The 19,373-nt window shown below is 32.4% G+C and overlaps 1 protein-coding gene across 4 annotated transcripts in view; it reads left to right on the top strand.

Moving 5' to 3' along the window:
* Positions 1–19,368, top strand: part of LOC130900368 (tyrosine-protein phosphatase non-receptor type 11) — a 51,742-nt gene extending 32,374 nt beyond the window's left edge. For 3 of the 4 annotated variants that reach the window (XM_057810914.1, XM_057810915.1, XM_057810916.1), the window contains 9 exons: positions 3,935–4,100; positions 5,437–5,613; positions 7,550–7,700; positions 7,767–8,031; positions 8,352–8,505; positions 8,615–8,816; positions 9,124–9,275; positions 11,286–11,509; positions 13,550–19,368. In XM_057810914.1, the coding sequence (XP_057666897.1) occupies positions 3,935–4,100; positions 5,437–5,613; positions 7,550–7,700; positions 7,767–8,031; positions 8,352–8,505; positions 8,615–8,816; positions 9,124–9,275; positions 11,286–11,509; positions 13,550–13,658 (1,600 nt within the window). In that variant the 3' untranslated portion in view covers positions 13,659–19,368. Of the gene's footprint in view, positions 1–3,934; positions 4,101–5,436; positions 5,614–7,549; positions 7,701–7,766; positions 8,032–8,351; positions 8,506–8,614; positions 8,817–9,123; positions 9,276–11,285; positions 11,510–11,745; positions 11,861–13,549 lie in introns of all 4 variants that reach the window. The other variant, XR_009060159.1, reaches the window with a different exon arrangement.
* The last annotated feature ends 5 nt before the right edge of the window (positions 19,369–19,373 follow it).

The raw sequence follows: 19,373 nt of genomic DNA, 5'->3' as shown, positions 1-19,373 counted from the left end.
GAAGAACTTCACACGCTTTCTACTAAACATTTTACTCATATTTTGACAGCTTGTATGGGTAGAACGTCGTGGGGATCGCAACCTTGAATATCTCACTGCTTCAAAGTTGTTGTATGATTCATTGGTCTCAGGATTACCAATTTTGTCGCACTTTTGGTTCGGAAAAGATTCTTAACAACATCCGAAGGTGAATTGACTACTTAAGAAGTTTGAAGAGGCTATGAAATCATCTTATTGTATTCGATTTGTATAACATCCTCAAGAACGACATCTAGAAGAACCTCACACGCTTTCCACTAAACATTTTACTCACATTTTGACAGTTTGTATGGATAGAACGTCGTGGGGATCGCAACCTTGAATATCTCACTGCTTCTATGTTGTTATATGATTCATTGGTCTCAGGATTACCAATTTTGTCGCACTTTTGGTTCGGAAAAGATTCTTAACAACATCCGAAGGTGAATTGACTACTTAAGAAGTTTGAAAAGGCTATGAAATCATCTTATTGTGTTCGATTTCTATAATATCCTCAAGAACGACATCTAGAAGAACTTCACACGCTTTCTACTAAACATTTTACTCATATTTTGACAGCTTGTATGGGTAGAACGTCGTGGGGATCGCAACCTTGAATATCTCACTGCTTCAATGTTGTTGTATGATTCATTGGTCTCAGGATCACCAATTTTGTCGTACTTTAGGTCCGGAACAGAGTTCAACGAGGCTCAATTGAAGCAATTCCGTAAATGACGCTTGGCTGCGATGGCAAGTACGAGGATACATTGGACGTATTCAGAACACGTTCGGAATTAGATATTTGTACTTAACGAACACAGGATTATAGATCCTGAACATGTTTTAGTAGCTCCGTGAACGCACAATTCCAAAATGCGCGTGAATCTGGTAAAAGAACATATCTTCTTCTGCGAACGAAGCTGGTTTGTTGTGATGTCATCGGCCGGTTTAAAATCGCTAAATAAAGGCGAAAAACGAAAAACTAACCTGACAGAATGAAAGGACAATAAAAGACGCTTATTAAGAAAAGCAGGTGATAAGGAAAGGACAAGAGAAACCTGAAAAACAAGGAACATTGCTGGCAAGTGGGAAAACGTTGTATGTGATATGGAATTTTTTTCTAACTTCGCCAAGTGAAGGAAAGTGACGAATAATAACTATTAGTAGGATAATGATAAATATTGTTCACATCATCATGATTTCTTCAAAATTAAAAACCTAATTGGAATAAAAAAAACTGTGATTTGGCTATTACAATTAATTACATTATATTCAATAAACCGGAAACAATTTATTAACGTAAAATCCAGAAATTTCTTATTACCAGTGAGGCCGAAATCATTATTATTCTGTTTTGAAAAAGAATCATTAATATAATGATATCTTTTATTTTCAAACGATTTATTCGCATCTAAAACGCAAATGAATTTTGTAATTATTTTATAGCAATTTTAGGTTTTTATAAAAAATAGTTATTCATACAACAAGTGAGTAAAATAATACTTTTTTCACGAGTAGAACCGTTTGACCGCACGAGCCGCAATTTCTACGAGTGAAAACTTAGTTACTTTACTCACGAGTTCCATACAAAATTTTTTCTACGAACGTAGACTTTAAAAAATTCGACAAAACTTCTACCAATCTGTATATTTTAGATGCGACGAAACTAGAGGTATTAGAACTGGTATTTTTAAATATAGTTTTAAGTAAGAAGCTCTGACTGCAGTTCAGTCTCTGGTATCACAGAATTTGTCCAGAGAACACGCGCTATGATCTATAATTTCCAGGTTCCTTTAATTGTGAATAACACAGTGTGGTGATGAGAATCCTTCACGTACACTTGTATTTTGCTGTTGGGATTGGACCAGTGATTGCTCGAGATTTCTGGTTCCTGCCTTTTGGAGTACTGAAAGTGTATAGAAAGTACTTACAATTCCTTGGGGTTTCATTGACATTTTCCTGGAAATATGTGATTTTATTTCCAAAATAATGCTATGTTAATAGAGCGATTTTTTCCGATCATTTAGATCCAAATATGTTTGATTGATTTAGTTGACAGAAATCGGATGATCACGAAAAATCGATGATTTTTCCTTTATTTTCATATTGATGTTAAAATCGATGATAACTCTGTAAACATGGCAGGAAGCAGAAAATCGCTACAGGATCTATTTTTTGCAAAGAAAATCTCATTTTCCCAGGAAAATTTAAATGGAAATCCAAGAAATCGTAGATAAAATCTTTGAGTACTCCAGAAGGCACGAACCGGAAAATCGTAGATGAACTTTGGTCCAATCCCTTCCGGTTTATATAGCGAATTTAAGATGACGTGCTGATAGGTCTTCTTCTTGAGATGCATTCTTGGTCTTATGTGTCACATACATTTAACGATTTCCAAAAAACGTTAGATGTGTGAAATCAAGAAAATTTATTAAGATAAACAGTGGGGAAAAGCACATCTGACAGAGTGTACCACAAGGCAAGCTTTCAAGTTCTGGGCGCAAAATATAAGGTACTTGGTACTTGATATAAGAGAAACAGAAAGAAAAATGCTTTATTCTCAAAAAATAAAATTTCAATATACAGAAAAAAATCACAATTAGTAACCAAATTATAGGTAATAGTAATAGGTAAAAATTAATATACAAGTCTATATCAAAATTAAACCTGTATGCAGCATGCCTGGAATAAAATATTAGATTGGAAGACACTTTCCAGTATATATGCCCTCAAATTATTTCGAAATGCGGAAAAAAATATCGATTTGATTTCAATTGGCAAGTGATTGTGCATTTTTTTGCGTTGTAAAATATTGAGCCCTTCTAAACGTGGAGTAGGTAACTCCGCGTACCACACTAGTTACTCACGCAACGATTTTTCTGAAATTGGAGAATTAGGCAAACGGATTCAAAGATTGATAAGGAAGAAAGAGCCAGAATTTTAATCTTTTAAAGAAGTCCCTACAGTGAGTCCTGCTGTTTAGTCCGAGCAAATATCTTTTGTAGTTTGAAGATTCGCTCAAATCGAGTCGCACCATACGTACCCCAGAAGGGAAGGGCATATCGGAGATGCGACTTAATAAGGGCATAATAAACTGTTATCGAGGTGGATTCTTTGGAAACTGAGACATTACTTTTCAACATAATTTCCACCAATATCAAGACATTTGCATATCGTCCAATTAGCTCTGAAATTTTGTCGTCAAAGAATTCTGTCGCCGTCATACAATCTTTATCGCAGTGCTTACTTTCCTGGTGTTTCTTCAAATTAAGGAACATATAGTAATCACTGGGTGCTAGATCGGGACTATAGGGAAGTGCTGTTCCCAACCAAATGATCGGATCAGATCTTTGGTTCTACTAGCTACATGTTTCGTTATATCACTGTCAACAATTTTCTATAATTCAATGAATCTATGTCACAATATCTGTACGTGATAATTTAGTAAAATGTTTTCAGCTAATGAATAATCATAAAGCATCTGTTCTCTTGGAATTTTCAATTAAATCGTCTATAATAGGGTGGACTGGGTGCGTTGCTTTATTTTGCACATGATCTGCCATCTTAAAAGGCTTAAACAGATTCACTATCGCTTTCAAGACACACGAGCGGAAAGCAATGCAGAAGCAGAATTCGAAAATGGTACCTCGTTTCAAAATCGTACCTAAGTAATAAAATATTTTAGTAACAATAACTGTTTATAGTAAAATATGGTTTCTACAGAAACCTGTAAATTAATTAAGTGTGTATAACTACCGCCAAAAGGTGCAATAGAGTCAAAAAAGGCGTGATTTATACATTACATTATTGGGCGCCATAACAAAATATTTTTAAAAAAATTACGCGTATATTTGATATTGAAAGTGTCTGTCTTTGTTGGTAAAAAACAAACCAATTGTTACAAACGTTTTTACAGGTGGTTTCATGGACATTTATCTGGAAAAGAAGCAGAAAAACTCATATTAGACAGAGGAAAGAATGGTAGTTTTTTAGTTAGGGAAAGTCAATCTAAACCAGGAGATTTCGTATTATCTGTACGAACAGACGACAAAGTCACGCATGTGATGATAAGGTGTACACCGGTAAGTATATTATATCTTTAAATAAACAATTTTTCTGTGTATAAAGTCATACCATCAACATGCTGTTCCCAAAAACTCTGCGCCTCATTCATATTGAATACACCACCACTAAACCAACATTCACAATTACACTGTCTGATATGAGCGTTTCGATAACCGAGTTATCGTCTTCAGAGACTGAAGGTGAACTGTTTTACGTACATGTTCCAAAGACCGTGGAGTCGTCACAACTAAGCTGTAATTTTTGAAATCGAACAAGACTCACAATTACACTGTCTGACGCGCGTTTCGATAACCAATTTGCCGTTTCCGCCATTTGATATCAACTTCATCAAAAGAGAGATAGAGATTGTCATATTGATGATCTTTTTCTTTCTATCAGAGGTTCAGATCCACTTGAACAAGCTCTCATCGCTCTGTAAAAAAACCGATGAGTTGGAATTTAGATAATGGCTACGTATTTTTCATATCTCGAAAGGGAAATGGGGAAGTTTCTTTTTGCACTTTGAGAGAAACGGTCGTGTAGTAGTCAATATCCATATGAAAGGTGTTACTGAGACTGAATCGGTACTTATATTGAAAGTAATTAAGAATTGACCACTCGCAAGACAGGAGCCTTTTGTTGAGATGATTGTGTAAGGTGCAAAAGACGTTTTATATCTATGATTTGAAGTTACGCACTCTGTTTAGAGTATCGTTCAGATCAACCGTCCAATCTCACTGAAATCCTCAAAAAACCGCCTACTTTGTGGATTTCCGGATGGTTGAAGATGATGGTTTGAGAATTGAGAGTCGCCCTCCATCGGCTCCACCAATCCGAGAATGTAGACACTAATAGAACGGTTAGTTATATATGAATATGTCAATTTTATTATTTGATATGGCAGTGAGATAGTCAAAAGCGTGTCGGACATAATCGAAAGCTTTCTGAGCATCCATGAAGTTGGTGATAGCGCGGTGCTTTGGTTGATTACTTGGATTACAATAATTCGACTATTGGTGATGGCGTTATGATTAGAGCTCTCCAATCTGAATCCGAATTGTAATTTTGGTAAACTAGTTCACCTTCAGTCTCTGAAGACGATAACTTGGTTATCGAAACGCTCATATCAGACAGTGTAATTATGAGTTTGGTGTAGTGGTAGTATAAACAATGTGTCATTATGAACATCACCAACGGTTCCAGAAATTCTTGTTGAAAGATCAAATATACAAAAAAATCTAGAAGACGATCCAATCTCATTGATTATCTTATTTTGATCAATGGTTTTTTAACCTCTTCTCATTTCTAGCTACATTCTAGAAATGTAGAACATTTTTTTTTGTCTTTTGTTAGGATAACAGATACGACGTTGGAGGCGGCGAACAATTTAACAGTCTCGCCGATTTGATAGAACATTACAAAAGAAATCCGATGGTCGAAACTTCCGGTACAGTTGTTCATCTGAAACAACCTTTTAACGCCACAAGAATAAATGCATCTGGAATCCATTCTAGAGTGAAACAATTGCAAGTAAGTAAATAAATCAATTGAAGGTATCCCACAATTACTATCAGTACTATAATATTTTGTTTATTTATCGTCAAATAGAAGGTGAAACTTGATGAATTGTCCAACGGACTACATGGTCCCAGAAGTACCTGGACCAACAAAGAAAACATAAAAATTTTGAAAAAAAAATATAATTTATTCTTCAACGTAACCTCCAATACAATTTTGGAAATTGCAACAACGGTTGTGTGAGCTGGTGCAATGTCTTAATGAAACAACACTTTGTTCATAGCCAAATGGGCCTTAAACGTAACAATAAGTTCGCTGATAGTTTTTCTTTTCTAAAGATATTCAATGAAAACTATCACACACGCATGCCAAAAAACCGAAGTCTGCAGATGGAACGTTCTTTGCCTTTGCCTTTGCCTTTGGAGCCGGTTCTTCCTTTTCAGTCAATTGTTATTGTCAACCTTAAATGTGGGAATCAGGATTATGTGAGACCTATTCTTTCATAGAATTATACCAACCATCTGGTTTAAAAGTACTTGTGTACATCAATAATGTAAAGTTTGGGATAAAGCGTCTCTGACCACCATGGTGGTTCCTTTTCTATGATTAATGGGGAAACCTAAGAGAAAGACGAGCCAAGCGACCTGAGGGATTAGAAAGCTTAGAAAGATATTCCAAAGATGAATGATCTGTCTCGAGAGTGAAATGAGTACCTTGAACATCTTGTCTCGGAATTTTTCAGCGCCAAAAATTCTTTTCCTGTTGTACTATACTTTCTTTGAGTTCTTTTGTTTCTGGTGTGAAGTGATGGACCCGTAATTATGAAACGGTACAAAAATTCGGCTTCATATCTGTGAAACATCGCCAAACACTCGATGGAAACATCTTCACGATCCATTGCTGAAAAAAAGGTGACAAAAGGTTATTAGCAAAATGGAAAATACATAATTGATTAAAAACTATTCTTTGTCTTTTTATCCTACAAAACCGAAATTACTTTGTCGCCAAGATATGTAACGTTTACAAAAACCGCACGATAACTATAACCAGCACAAGAAAATACAACAAACATCTGGAATATATAGAAAACAGACATTCTCTAACATACAGAATGAACAAGGACAAATGGCACAGGTCCACGAACAGAAAAAAGCATTCGGGAAAAAAATAAGCTAAAAGATGATTTGTCCGGGCTGTCAATTACAACAGAAGAAATTACTGGAGCAATAAATAGTTCAAAAGATAAGAAAACTGTTGTGCCAGATCTAGTGCCTATTGAATTGTTCAAAATATTGGAAAACGAATGTATCAAAAGGATTTTTAACGAAATTTATAACACAAAAAATGTGAATTAAACGAAGAGTACCTTTATGTTGGAAAAAGGTTTACAGGTTGTCCCAGTAAATGTTTAATACACTGTTTACACCAACACTCACAATTGCACTATTTGATACGCGTTTTCATAATCAAGTTATCGTCTTCAAACACTGAAGATAAACAGACAGATAAATTGACAGATTACTTGGTTATCGAAACGCGCGTCAGTCAGTGTAATTGTGAGTGTTAATTTAGTGGTAGTGTAAACAGTGTGTTTACCAAATTACCTGTAAAAGTTACGGATTGTTAACCATTGAGCATGAGCCGCCCCTGATCTTCAGAATAATTTATTCCGTCAAATACACAGCATGGACGTACGTAATCATCCATTAAAAAATCATAATTTCTGATTTCTCAAATTTAAATGGCTATAACTCAAAAACGAGGAGTACTTTGAGAGATTTTTTTTATGTCGCAACATTATTTGACCGAATCATCAAGTCCCGGATCCCCCTGTATACATTTTTATTAAATATAGTCTTGTTATAAAACATATTTGAAGGGCTACATCACAGTTAACTTCTTGTATAATTTATTACAACCATCGATTTTTGTTATATTACTATTGCAGAGCGACAATGGTCCTAATAGTTTTGGGAAAGCTGGATTTTGGGAGGAATTCGAGTCACTACAACAACAGGAATCGAAACATTTATATCATAGAAAGGAAGGTGTCAAACCGGAAAATCGAAACAAAAACAGATACAAAAACATACTACCATGTAAGATATCAGAATTCATCAAATTTTCAACTTTCAAATATTTAACGTTTCGTTTTTCTTTTATAGTTGATAACACTCGGGTGAAACTTAAAGACGTAGATCCGACTGTACCCGGAAGTGATTATATCAACGCCAATTACATAAGATGGAGAGTAGACGAGACCATCGGTTCCGAATTGGGTGGTGATCCAAGTGGTAAAGTCTACATCGCCACCCAGGGTTGTCTACCTACTACCATCGCTGATTTTTGGCAGATGGTATGGCAAGAAAATTGTCAAGTAATCGTCATGACCACCAAAGAGACGGAAAGAGGGAAAAACAAATGTGCCAGGTAGACGCCTGCCTATATACCAATTACAAACTGTTTCTGTTTTTTCCCTATCTTGTTCCATATTTGAACTGTTTTTAATTTTGATATTTCCAAAATATAATTTTAAAAATCATCTTCAAATTAACTCAGTTATTAAGTTAAAAAAATTGATTGATTGCATCATTTTAATTCAAAGATATCCAATCGAATTTATATAAAAGTCTAAAATTCAGTATATTCCTTATACAAGTGTTACTTTAAATTTATTTAATGAAATCATCATTATTTTAATATTTTTTTTCCAAAAATTTTTGTAATTTGTATACGATCAATTGTTTCAGATATTGGCCCGATGTAAATTGTACAAAAGAATATGAAAAAATTAAAGTTAGGAATTTGTTGGAGTCTCATACATTGCATTATACTTTGAGAGAATTTTTAGTTAGTATCGAAGGATCAAATTGTGAAAGGAAGGTGTTCCATTATCATTTTCAGGTAAATTATATGAATGTAGACAAAACATCTCATTTTTAACAACATTTCTCTTTTTTAAATCAGATTATGTTTTTTTATATATATTATATATAAATATAATCTGTTTTAGGCGTGGCCCGACCATGGTGTACCTTCTGACCCAGGCTGTGTTTTAAATTTTCTACATGAAGTCAATAAACGTCAGGAATCGTTACAAATAGAATTCCCATTACAGCCCCCGGGGGCTATTCTAGTGCATTGTTCCGCTGGTATCGGTCGCACGGGCACATTTATAGTAATTGACATGATTTTGGACCAGTTGAAAAAATATGGTAAGTTAATAATTTGAATTTATTAAATCGGAATTAAGAGAAAAAATTCAAGTAGAAACAAAGAATCCTCTTTAAACACAATGTTTACCACCACCCTACACCAACCCTCGCAACTACGTTGTCTAATGCGAATGTTGATAACCAAGTTATCATCTTCAGAGACCGAAGGTAAACCAATGGTTCCACAAACTCCAATTTAATCTTTATAAGGCATTGAGTTTTTAATTTACTTGTTGCTACCAATTTTTTCTCATGAATTCAAATTCATAAATTTTATACTCATTTTTCGAATTATTTTGTTTGGTAGGTCTTGATTGTGAAATCGACATCCAACGTACAATTCAAATGGTGAGATCTCAACGTTCCGGAATGGTACAGACTGAAGCACAATATAAATTTGTTTACTTAGCAGTACAACATCATATAGAAACTACTACAGAAAGAATGAAGGCTGAACAAGTGAGTTTCTTAATCGATATTTAAAAAAAATATCATGAATAATAAAAAAAAAAAAATAAAATTGTGTCAATAAATAATTAAGATCACTTCGACCTTTCGTGAGTACTGGTAAGACGAGACAGACGAATATAGAGATGCGCTTAGGTTTTGGAAAAAAATCATTTTGTAGTTATTCCTTTGTAATTTTAACTAGATTTTGTATGATATGGGTTGCTCTGGATTGTTAGGAGGAAAGGAAAAGTGGATAGAAGTTAACAGTAGAGATATAAAAGAAAAACTCAAGTTACAAGTTATAAATATAAACCTTAAATAAATTATGTAATACCCCCAATGCGTGACACTTTTTATATATAATAATAATTATACAAATTATCAATTGACACAACAATAGATGAAAACAAAAAAATATATACAAAAATAAGTAAAACCATGTGAAAAATTGTTAAAGAAAGAAAAATAGCAATAAGGAAAATGGAAATTAAAATAACTGAATAAAATATGAACGACTCGACCCAAATTGAAAAATAAAAAGGGTCCAATGATAAAGGAAATTATACAAATGGCAAAAAAAAAACACGATGCGTGTAGTATATATAACATAATAAAAGAGCCATCAGAAATTGGCTGGAGCGAGATGAAATAATGCAGAAGAATAACAAATCGCATGGAAAAAATTAAGTAATTATAGAAATGCTGAAAGAAAAAGAACATAACAAGACAAATTTTGTATATTTTCCATATGAGGCACACAAACTGACCATTCATAAACTATTATTAATTTTTTTACCAAAAAATCAATAATTTTTACTATATAACAGAGAGAATGTATGATCGAGATCACCATACTAGTTTCATAAATATTTGAAGCATTTTTTGGTGATAATTTTTTTAAAAAAATCCCTATTATATTCCCCTACATGAAACGCATCTGTTTTGATTTATAAAAATGAGGGTTACTTTCAGGATTTTATGATATTAGTAGAATTCATCCCTTATCCCTATTAACTAGGATATTAATTGAACAAACCAATAAATACCAAATTTCAATAACACTGGGTAGAATACTGAACCGTGTAAAATCTTGAAATAATGCAAAACCAATTATTGTAATTCTTTAAAAATTTTGAGATTGGAGCAATAATAGTTTGTACATCGATTCTTTTGTGTACCTAACTCGAAAAATTGGAAAGCTTATGTTTGAATCAATTTCCAAATACAGTAAAACATCGTAAATCCGGAATCGGTGGGAAACGATTGGTTCTGAATGTTAGATACTTCAGTTCATATGAACATTTGAATTCATAATAATGTAAATAAATGGAGAGGTATGCATAAAATATGATGTCACCATCTAGTGTCAAATAAAGAAGCTAAAAATTACGATACGAACGAATCAGTCCGGATTTTAGATATTCCGCGCTTAAGAAGTCCGGATTTATATATATATATATATATATATATATATATATATATATATATATATATATTTATATATATATTCAACTGTATTCAAATAGTGTATGTGTTTTTGTTTTTTTTTCAAGTTTTCAAAATGCATTTTAATTAATGTTGTGTATCACATGTCTATTAATGCAACGCATTTGTTATAGTGAAGTACAAAAAAAGAGATCTAAAATTAAGACAAATCATCACGAAAAACACATAAAAGGGTATAATAAGTAAAAAGTTGAAGAAAATTATTCTAATTGATTACATAAGCTACCCTGGTTTATCTATATCTTATCTGTACTTTTCGAAATTTTTACATTCTTTAAAATTAATAAATTGTGGTACATAGTTTTTTCCTTACTTTGGTAGTTGTCTATTGTATTGTATCAAGCTGTTCCCGAGTCTTATTATGGTGTTTTTTTTTGAGGTCTTCAAAATGATGAAGCTTTCAAGTCAGTGTTCCCTAAAAAAGTCTAATCCAAATGTATAGACATCAACTTACAATAAAATCTGATCGACAAATATTTAGAGGATGTACAATAACTTTTTTGATGTTTTTAGAAATCCATGCAACTCGGAAGAGAATACACAAACATAAGGTACAGTAATGATATAGGAAATAGTTGTATGTCTCCAACAACACCAGGCGGTTTCGGAAGTATTTCATCACCAAATAATCATCGTTGTAGTACAACCAGTATCACATGTCCCAGTGTTAATTCAGTTACTTTGAGACAGGATATTAAGAAACCGCAGAGAGCTTTGTCCGAAATATCGTTGCCAAGGTAAATCATAAATCGGCTCGTTATTGTTTTTTTATTAATATACAATATTCAGCCAGTATGAAAATTTTTGTTTCCAATAATATTTATACACACTCAAAGTCACATGGATATTATGGTAATTTTTTTTAACGAAACTGACTGAACCTTGTAAAATACATTTCCTAACATATTTTTTTGAGTTTAGATTTAGTGATTGTGTTCTTAATTAATGTATATATGATGGGATATTTTTACAGGGTTGAATTAGAAGTAGAATGTTTCGTATAGATGCTCATATTATCTACGTGGTCCTTAACAAAACTGACGAAAATGCTGGCAAACTATCTCAGAGAATATCATAAAATATATATCGTAAGTGAAAATAAAAAGTGAATAAACACAAAATTCTTGTTGATAAAATGATTAATTGTATCACTTTGTTTATATCCCATCATAATTCATTTATTGTTCGCACATATTGAATATTTGTTTCTTCGATTTCATTTTTTTCTTTCAACGACTAACATCACTTTATTGTTTTTAACCATCACTCCAGATGTTTAATTAGCAACTATTTCTGAAATATATCAGTAGCTTCAGGTATAGTGTAACTAAAGTCTACTGAAGATATTGATTTCTACAACTAAACATACACTCACAACTACACAAGTACATTGTTTCATGTGCCAAGTTATCATCTTTCGGTTGAGAATTTCGAGCGAGCAGTTGAAGTGGGGAACACATGCTTCTCGACAGTCCAGAGAGCGCTCAAGTTTATAGGGCTATCACGAAGGTCAAAGCTAACAATTTACAAAATAATAATCCGTCTCATAGTCACACACTGATGCGAGACATAGACTATGACGACAAGTGAGCGGATTTTGAACTGCTGGAAACGTAAGATCCCACCAAAGATTTTTGGCCCTGCTAAGCAGAGACCGATATATGAAGAGACGTCTGAGGTGGCTGGAACACGTGGAGAGGATGCCTTCTGATTGATACCCGCGCAGAGCCATGGAGGACGGAAGACCGCGCCTTTGCTGGTTGCAGGATGTTGAGGCGGACATGATCCAGCTAGGGATTCAACGTTGGAGCGCCGAGTAAAGAAAGAAGAAGAAAGGAATTATCGACTCCAGAAACAAAACTACCTAACCTAACTCTGCTATCTAAGACATATCCTCTATTGTGGATATCTCGCAATATTTAAATTCTGTGTCGGATTTTAGTTTGGATCTGATCTATTTTTTTTCTTTCTTACATCAATGATTTCCCTTCTTCTCTGAAGAACTATTCTTGTTATCGGTTTGCTAATGATCAGTAAATTTTTTATACATACTGTTTCACTGATAATACACTGAAATTTGTTCAATAAGATCAACTGGTTAAGATATTGAGATCAATTTTTGACCAAAATTTGAAATAGGATACTTTTTACTCAAAATGTTATAATTACTTTGTATTGATCCATGATGAACGTTCTCAACCACTATGCTAAAAAAGTCCACAAGATGTTGTTTCCACTTTACTAACACTTATGGTTATTTATTATGCGATTGGTAAATCTTTCATAAACACCTTGTATATTTGTTTTAAATTGTATGATGGATCTCATTTTTCCATAGATTCACTACATAATAATTTTCAATCACGTTAACTAACAAGAAGAACTAAGATAGGCAAAAAATTGGCAACAGACTAAGTTTTCTTTAGATTGTCTTTTAATCGTATGTAACATTTTTTCGGTAAATTATTTTCTTGTAATTATGCATAATTTTTATTATTTTAACAATAAAGATAATCTTCAGTTGACTTTAGAATGACTATACTTTATGAAACTCACAACCGAACAAACAGGATTCCTTGTGACAACTATACCAGAGTAGCTAGTTGGAAGGCAAAGTAAATTGGACATAGTTGAATCTTATGATAGTAAAATTGCATGCATCTGGTTCTTGTTACCATATTTTCAAAATAGCAACTCTTCAGTGCCGAGAAAGCTCATTTTACAACAATTACAACAAAATTCAACATTGAGTATACAATTTGAATTTTTTTTTTCAGACCTCCGGATGATTTAGTGAAACCTTCTCTATACGAAAACATTCCCGGTAATCCTGCAGGATCAATAATTTGTCCTGTACCGCCCCCTCCGCCTAGAAAAGCCACGTGACCTAAGAAAAAATTTACATTATATTCCAGTTATATTTATACCTTCCCGATATGTAAAGAATGTAACTAGTAGTTGTTTAAAAAAGAAAAAAAATACCTGTTTATAAATATCCTTGAATAAATTATTTTATTTATATTGAGGTAATTTTAAAAAGTGAAACTTGGATTTTATTATTATAAAAGGTGTCCCAAAATTTACGCAAAATTTGAATTAAATAGCTGGATGTCCACGTGGATATGAATTTGTTAGCACAAGAAATCCAGTATTGTTGAACATCTGAAATGAAGGAGTACATAGCTTTGAAATTTCTCTAGGAATAATTGCAATGTTTCAGAATAAAGTTTTTCCAATAATACCATCCAAACTAGGAAAAAAATATCCAGTACTAAAAATATTCGTTTTTTAAACAACTTGTTTATTGAAATGTTTACTCTCGATGACAGTTGGCTTCAAATTTAGTATTTATTACTGCGTGAAAATACAAAATTTTAAATTAAAAAAATGAATTTAGACGATTCTAGTGATGGTGAATTAGAATACGTCAAGGTCTAGAAAATTCAAAAATTTTGTAGGTAGTTTCAACATTTCAGTAAGGCCTCCATATTGCGTTACGTCATAGGTATAAAATAAAGACTGAACATATGATATAAAATAAAACGATTCTCTCGGTTTTTCTAAAATAAGCGTTACTATTAAACTTTAATTAATCTCGAAAATGGTATATAATATGTGTTTTGTGCCAGGATGTGAAAATACCACGACTAAAACACCTGATGATTAAGTTTTTTTTTATAATGCCAAGAAATTCGAATATACTACAAAAATGGTTTGAATGTGTTGATCGTTTTGACGATTATTTTAATGTAAGTAAGTTTGAAATTCAACTTATTTTTATATCTTATAGTAATTAAGTTTTCTACGCTTTTAATTTTCAACGTGATTATGTAATAATGCAAGAACTTAACCTATAAAAGGTTTATTCACTTATATATAGAAAAATGTATTATTTATACATGACTAATAAATAAAAACTTTATTGTAACAGCACACGCTACGTTGCCGGCAATGATAACCTCGTGATCATCAATCTGACAACTGCTCAATGTTTTTATTAAACCCCTGACGTTACAATTGAAAAGCAATGGGAATCGTTTTCTCATGTAGTTGAAAATTTGAAATTTTTGCGATTTTCAATTAAATATCAAGAACTTATAAAATAAACAAAAAAATAAATACTTTCTAAAAAATGCAAGTACTCTATTTTTATATGATTCCTTGCCCCAATATTAGTGAACTGTAGTTTATAGTGAAATCTAATTTTACTATTGAACAGTTCATTGTAGGTTGATGGCATAATAATCAACATCAATTAAAAGATTTACTCTTGTCAAGTTTAAAACAAAAAATATTGAAATGTATCTCCTTGTAAAAACCAGGAGAGTTAATATTGAAATTATTGCAATAATATTAAAAATTTTCACTAGTTAGCCTGATACATTTTATACTGAACACACTGTTTACACCAACACTCACAATTACACTGTCTAACGCGCGTTTCTAACCAAGTTATCGTCTTCACAGACTGTTTCAGTGTAATTTATAGTGGTGGTGTAAACAGTGTAATTGTGAGTGTTGGTGTGAACAGTGTGTTCAGTATGAATATCCCCAACGGTTCCAAAAATTCTAACTTAACGATACACATGTGATTTATTCGAAGCTGGTAGTTTGCTGAAAATGAATAGAAATGATATAATTTTTTTGAAACCGACATGCACACGCGGCAGTGTGCTTTTACATTGTTTTTTCTTAGATGAAAAAGGTACCATTACCAATTTTCGTGATATTTGATATAGAGTGAAGCGCAATTCGTTTCCAAACCTTTAGATATTTACTAGGTTTTGTGTCAATTGAAATTTTCAAGCACGCAGAAAAAAATCTTCGGAGCTTTTTATCAATTTCTATTTTATAATAGAAGCAAAACAAATTTTGTAATAATGTTGGGATACCTTTTGATAGGCCGAAACAACAGTATGTGATTTAACATCATGAAAAATTCAGTTCAAGGTTGTCAATTTCAGAACGTCATACATTTTGTAACTTTCCATCGCTAGTAACTAGACTAGACTAGTTTAAAGCTATCTATGTGTAGTTCTTTTGAAAAATTTCTTTATTCTCTCGCTCTTTCCAAACACACTATTGAAATTATCTACTGTATTTTCGTTTATATAATATATAGGATATATTGAAATAAAAAGATTTCTCATCCATACTATATGTGTATAGAAAACAGAATAGCATCAAAAGTATCAAAGTGATCAAAAATATTTTGTGATGTATTATTTTTCCAATGATGAATGGAGTTACAGATTATATTGGATGTTTGAATATAATAATGTGCTTCTGCAGAATTTTTATTTATATAATTGTTTAAACAACTCGATGTTCGATCATCATGCAAAAAGTATTTATTTATACAAATAAAACCATTTGAAAAAATAAAAATAAATCAACAATTCTCCCTTTTAGAGGTTTATTTTATCCAAATTGTATCACCCGTGCCACTCTCCACTTTTTCTAATAAATATTGTCTCCACTGCTTCTAAATACATACACTTAACGGCAAATAAACATGACACTCAGATTTGCTCTTGTAAATTTGTCGAATATATTGATCTTTTTAATTTGAGGTAAGAATTGGTTAATTTATAAGTTATTTATACCAAATCTGCCCCAAATTAATACTTTTTATAAATCGAAGAAATAGAATTTTGGACGTACTCCACCGACATTCTTTATGGAGAGTAATTTAGAGCTGATTTAAGTCACTAGAAGGAGGATGACGATATCTAGCACACTTCCCTAAATTATTCACAAATGATCTATAAGTTGAATATTGGTAAATCGTGCTGGATAGTCAAGATCTGTGATTCCCATTTGCTCCAAGTATTCTGTAACAGTTCTGGCGGTATGTGGACGGGAATTATCCTGTATTGAATTGAATTTTTCGCCAATAAATGAAGTAAATGAGATCACAACTTCTAGAAATACTTCCTCGATGTACCTCAGAACAGTCAAAGCCCAGTATATCAATTCTGCTCTTACGTGGAAATTAATTTCACCCCAAACCATAACTAATTTTTTTCAATGATTGTAATCAGCGAAAAGTACATTCGCTTCCCTGATTGCATCCACACTATCTCGATCATCTGATTTGTATAGACCAAAACGAGACTCGTCTGAGACTAAGGTAACGCATTTCTCTTCGATGCCTTTCCAAGATTCGAAGCATCGTCGCGAGTCACCTTTACACATATGTTTCGCGCCATTTCAAGTCTCTCTTGAAGCGTTTGAGCTATTAAATATCGGTCTCTTACTATCATTGTTGTCCTTGGTCGTCCACTGTTTGCTCTCAGATCGTACCTATCAGTCTTCCGGAAACGACTAATCACATCGTGAATGGTAGACTTCGCTACCGCAAGCATTTATGCGATGTTTCGGCCTTCTCTCGCCAAGGCATCAGCTCGGGCTATGCCTACATAACTATTATTCTGGACCATAATAAAAAAATAAGTCTAATAATGATACAACAGGTTTGGTTAATAATTTGATAAATCAACTTCAAGACAAATAAATCAGAGCCTTATCTAATGTTCTACTAATCCTGATCTTAAGGCACTACATTGTCAATAATAATCAGATTACCTACGGAAACTAACACATTCATCGCAATTAGCCTTCACTACGAAAAATATGAAGTGTCCAGTTTTTCATGCTATTTCAGTTTATTTTTGAGACCAATTACATCCTATTCAAAACTATTGAAAGTTTCTGTCTAAAGACGTCACGTCTAACTTTCCTGCCTCATTATATAACAGTTAAACTGAATGAAGTAGTTAAATATTGGAGATGCATTTAAGTACTGGAGGAAGAGACTTGACTATCACATGAAACTACCAAAAAGGGACACAAGAGTTTCATTGGCCATTTGACACACTATAATTTTTACTACCAAGTGCATCTTATGAATCAGAAATGCACTTTAGACAGGTATGTTATTTAACTTTTAAGATAAAAATTTCGATTAACACTTTCTATTGTGTATAAACAATAATTGTTATTTACTATTATTGTTATATCGCCCACTTCGTAATATCTACTCTAATAATGTAAACAGAAGAGCATTCTAATTTTTGAAACTTGAAAAATGTAGTGTAATTTAAATCTGGAGAGTGTGGATTGAATAATGACCCCCGTACATTGTTTTGTGAAAACCCCTGGAGAGGGTTCAACTTTTTGAAGTGAAAAAGATCAGAGGTAGAGTTGAGTAGACGATAATTGTAAGTAGGTACTTATTATTAGTTATAAATAAGAGGACTTTTTAACACAATTTGAAAAACTAATCCGCCTTAATAAGTGCCTTCTTATTTTACTAATCAGAATTGGATCTTCAGTTCAAGAAGACGTCTAGAATAGAATATGGAAAGTTCTCATTATGAATCTTGAGTGATTCTAGTAGGAAGAGTTCTGACTTTTAAAATATGATAAAAGTATACAAAATTTACACATAAAATAATATTTTAGTGTTATATTAAATAGCCGGGAGAATTAGCAGATGGCTTACACCTAATATTTGAACTTATAATTTATATACTTCCAATTGATGTATTAGAGATTATTAGAAGTTTTCTTTGTGGAATTAATACTGAAGATTGAAGACATTTTTACAACATTACAAACATTTCTTCCAATTTTCTTCTTCTTTCTAACAAGTATAAGCCCAGCATTCTCACCATCGTTTAAGTGACTTTCCTTGTGGTCTTCCTCCTTCTGGGTTATTCATTTTTTCGTTCTTAACAAGTCCACTGTCTTCCATTCTTTTCATATGCATTTTCCAGAATTTTCGTTTCTGATTCATCCACCTTCCTATGTTCTGTATTCCACTTTGCTGTTTAATATCATCATTCCGTATTCTGTCTTGTAGAGTTTTCACTTGTATACTTCTTAGTATTTTCATTTCGACTACTCTGGTCGTCTGTAGTGTCTTAATCGTATCTGGTCTTGTTTTTGTTGCGTATGTAATGATAGGTCTTACAGTCCTTTTATATAACTTGATTTTACTTACGGTATTTGTTCTTTCTAAATTTCAGGCATACCGAATTACGAGACGCTTTCATTGTTTGTTCTCTTATTTCATTAAAAAGGTTTCTCTATGATTCTTTTTTCCACTCCCAGTTTTCTTAAATGAAAAAATGTTTAAATCTTATCGGTTCTTTGGACTTTACTAAGCATTTCGTCTTCTCGTTGTTGATGGGCATGTTTAATTGTTTTGCTTTATTGATAAAGTTCTTCAATTACAGATAATCTGGCCCATTATTAGATTCAATGATAGTAGTGTTATTTTGAATACTCAGTAATGAGCATTAATCAACTTATATTGTTAAAACAAATTATATTTTGTATATATTAGGGTTATGCAAAATATTTTGTCGAGAGCTTATTTTTTCAATTTGATGAAATTAGTTATGATTATTATTTATTACTTATTATTATGTTTTGTATAATTATCACTTTTTAGCGTAAAAATAACGGTGCTAATTAATGTTTTAAGCTTGTCAGCGTTGTTAATATTTTCTCGCATTTTTAAATATTATTGTGACACTTCATTAGTTTAAATTATATTTAAACAAAAAATAAATAATCATTATAGACATCTCA

Source organism: Diorhabda carinulata, chromosome X (assembly GCF_026250575.1).
Source record: "Diorhabda carinulata isolate Delta chromosome X, icDioCari1.1, whole genome shotgun sequence".
NCBI classification, from domain to species: domain Eukaryota; kingdom Metazoa; phylum Arthropoda; class Insecta; order Coleoptera; family Chrysomelidae; genus Diorhabda; species Diorhabda carinulata.
This window is presented reverse-complemented; position numbering and strand designations above follow the sequence as displayed.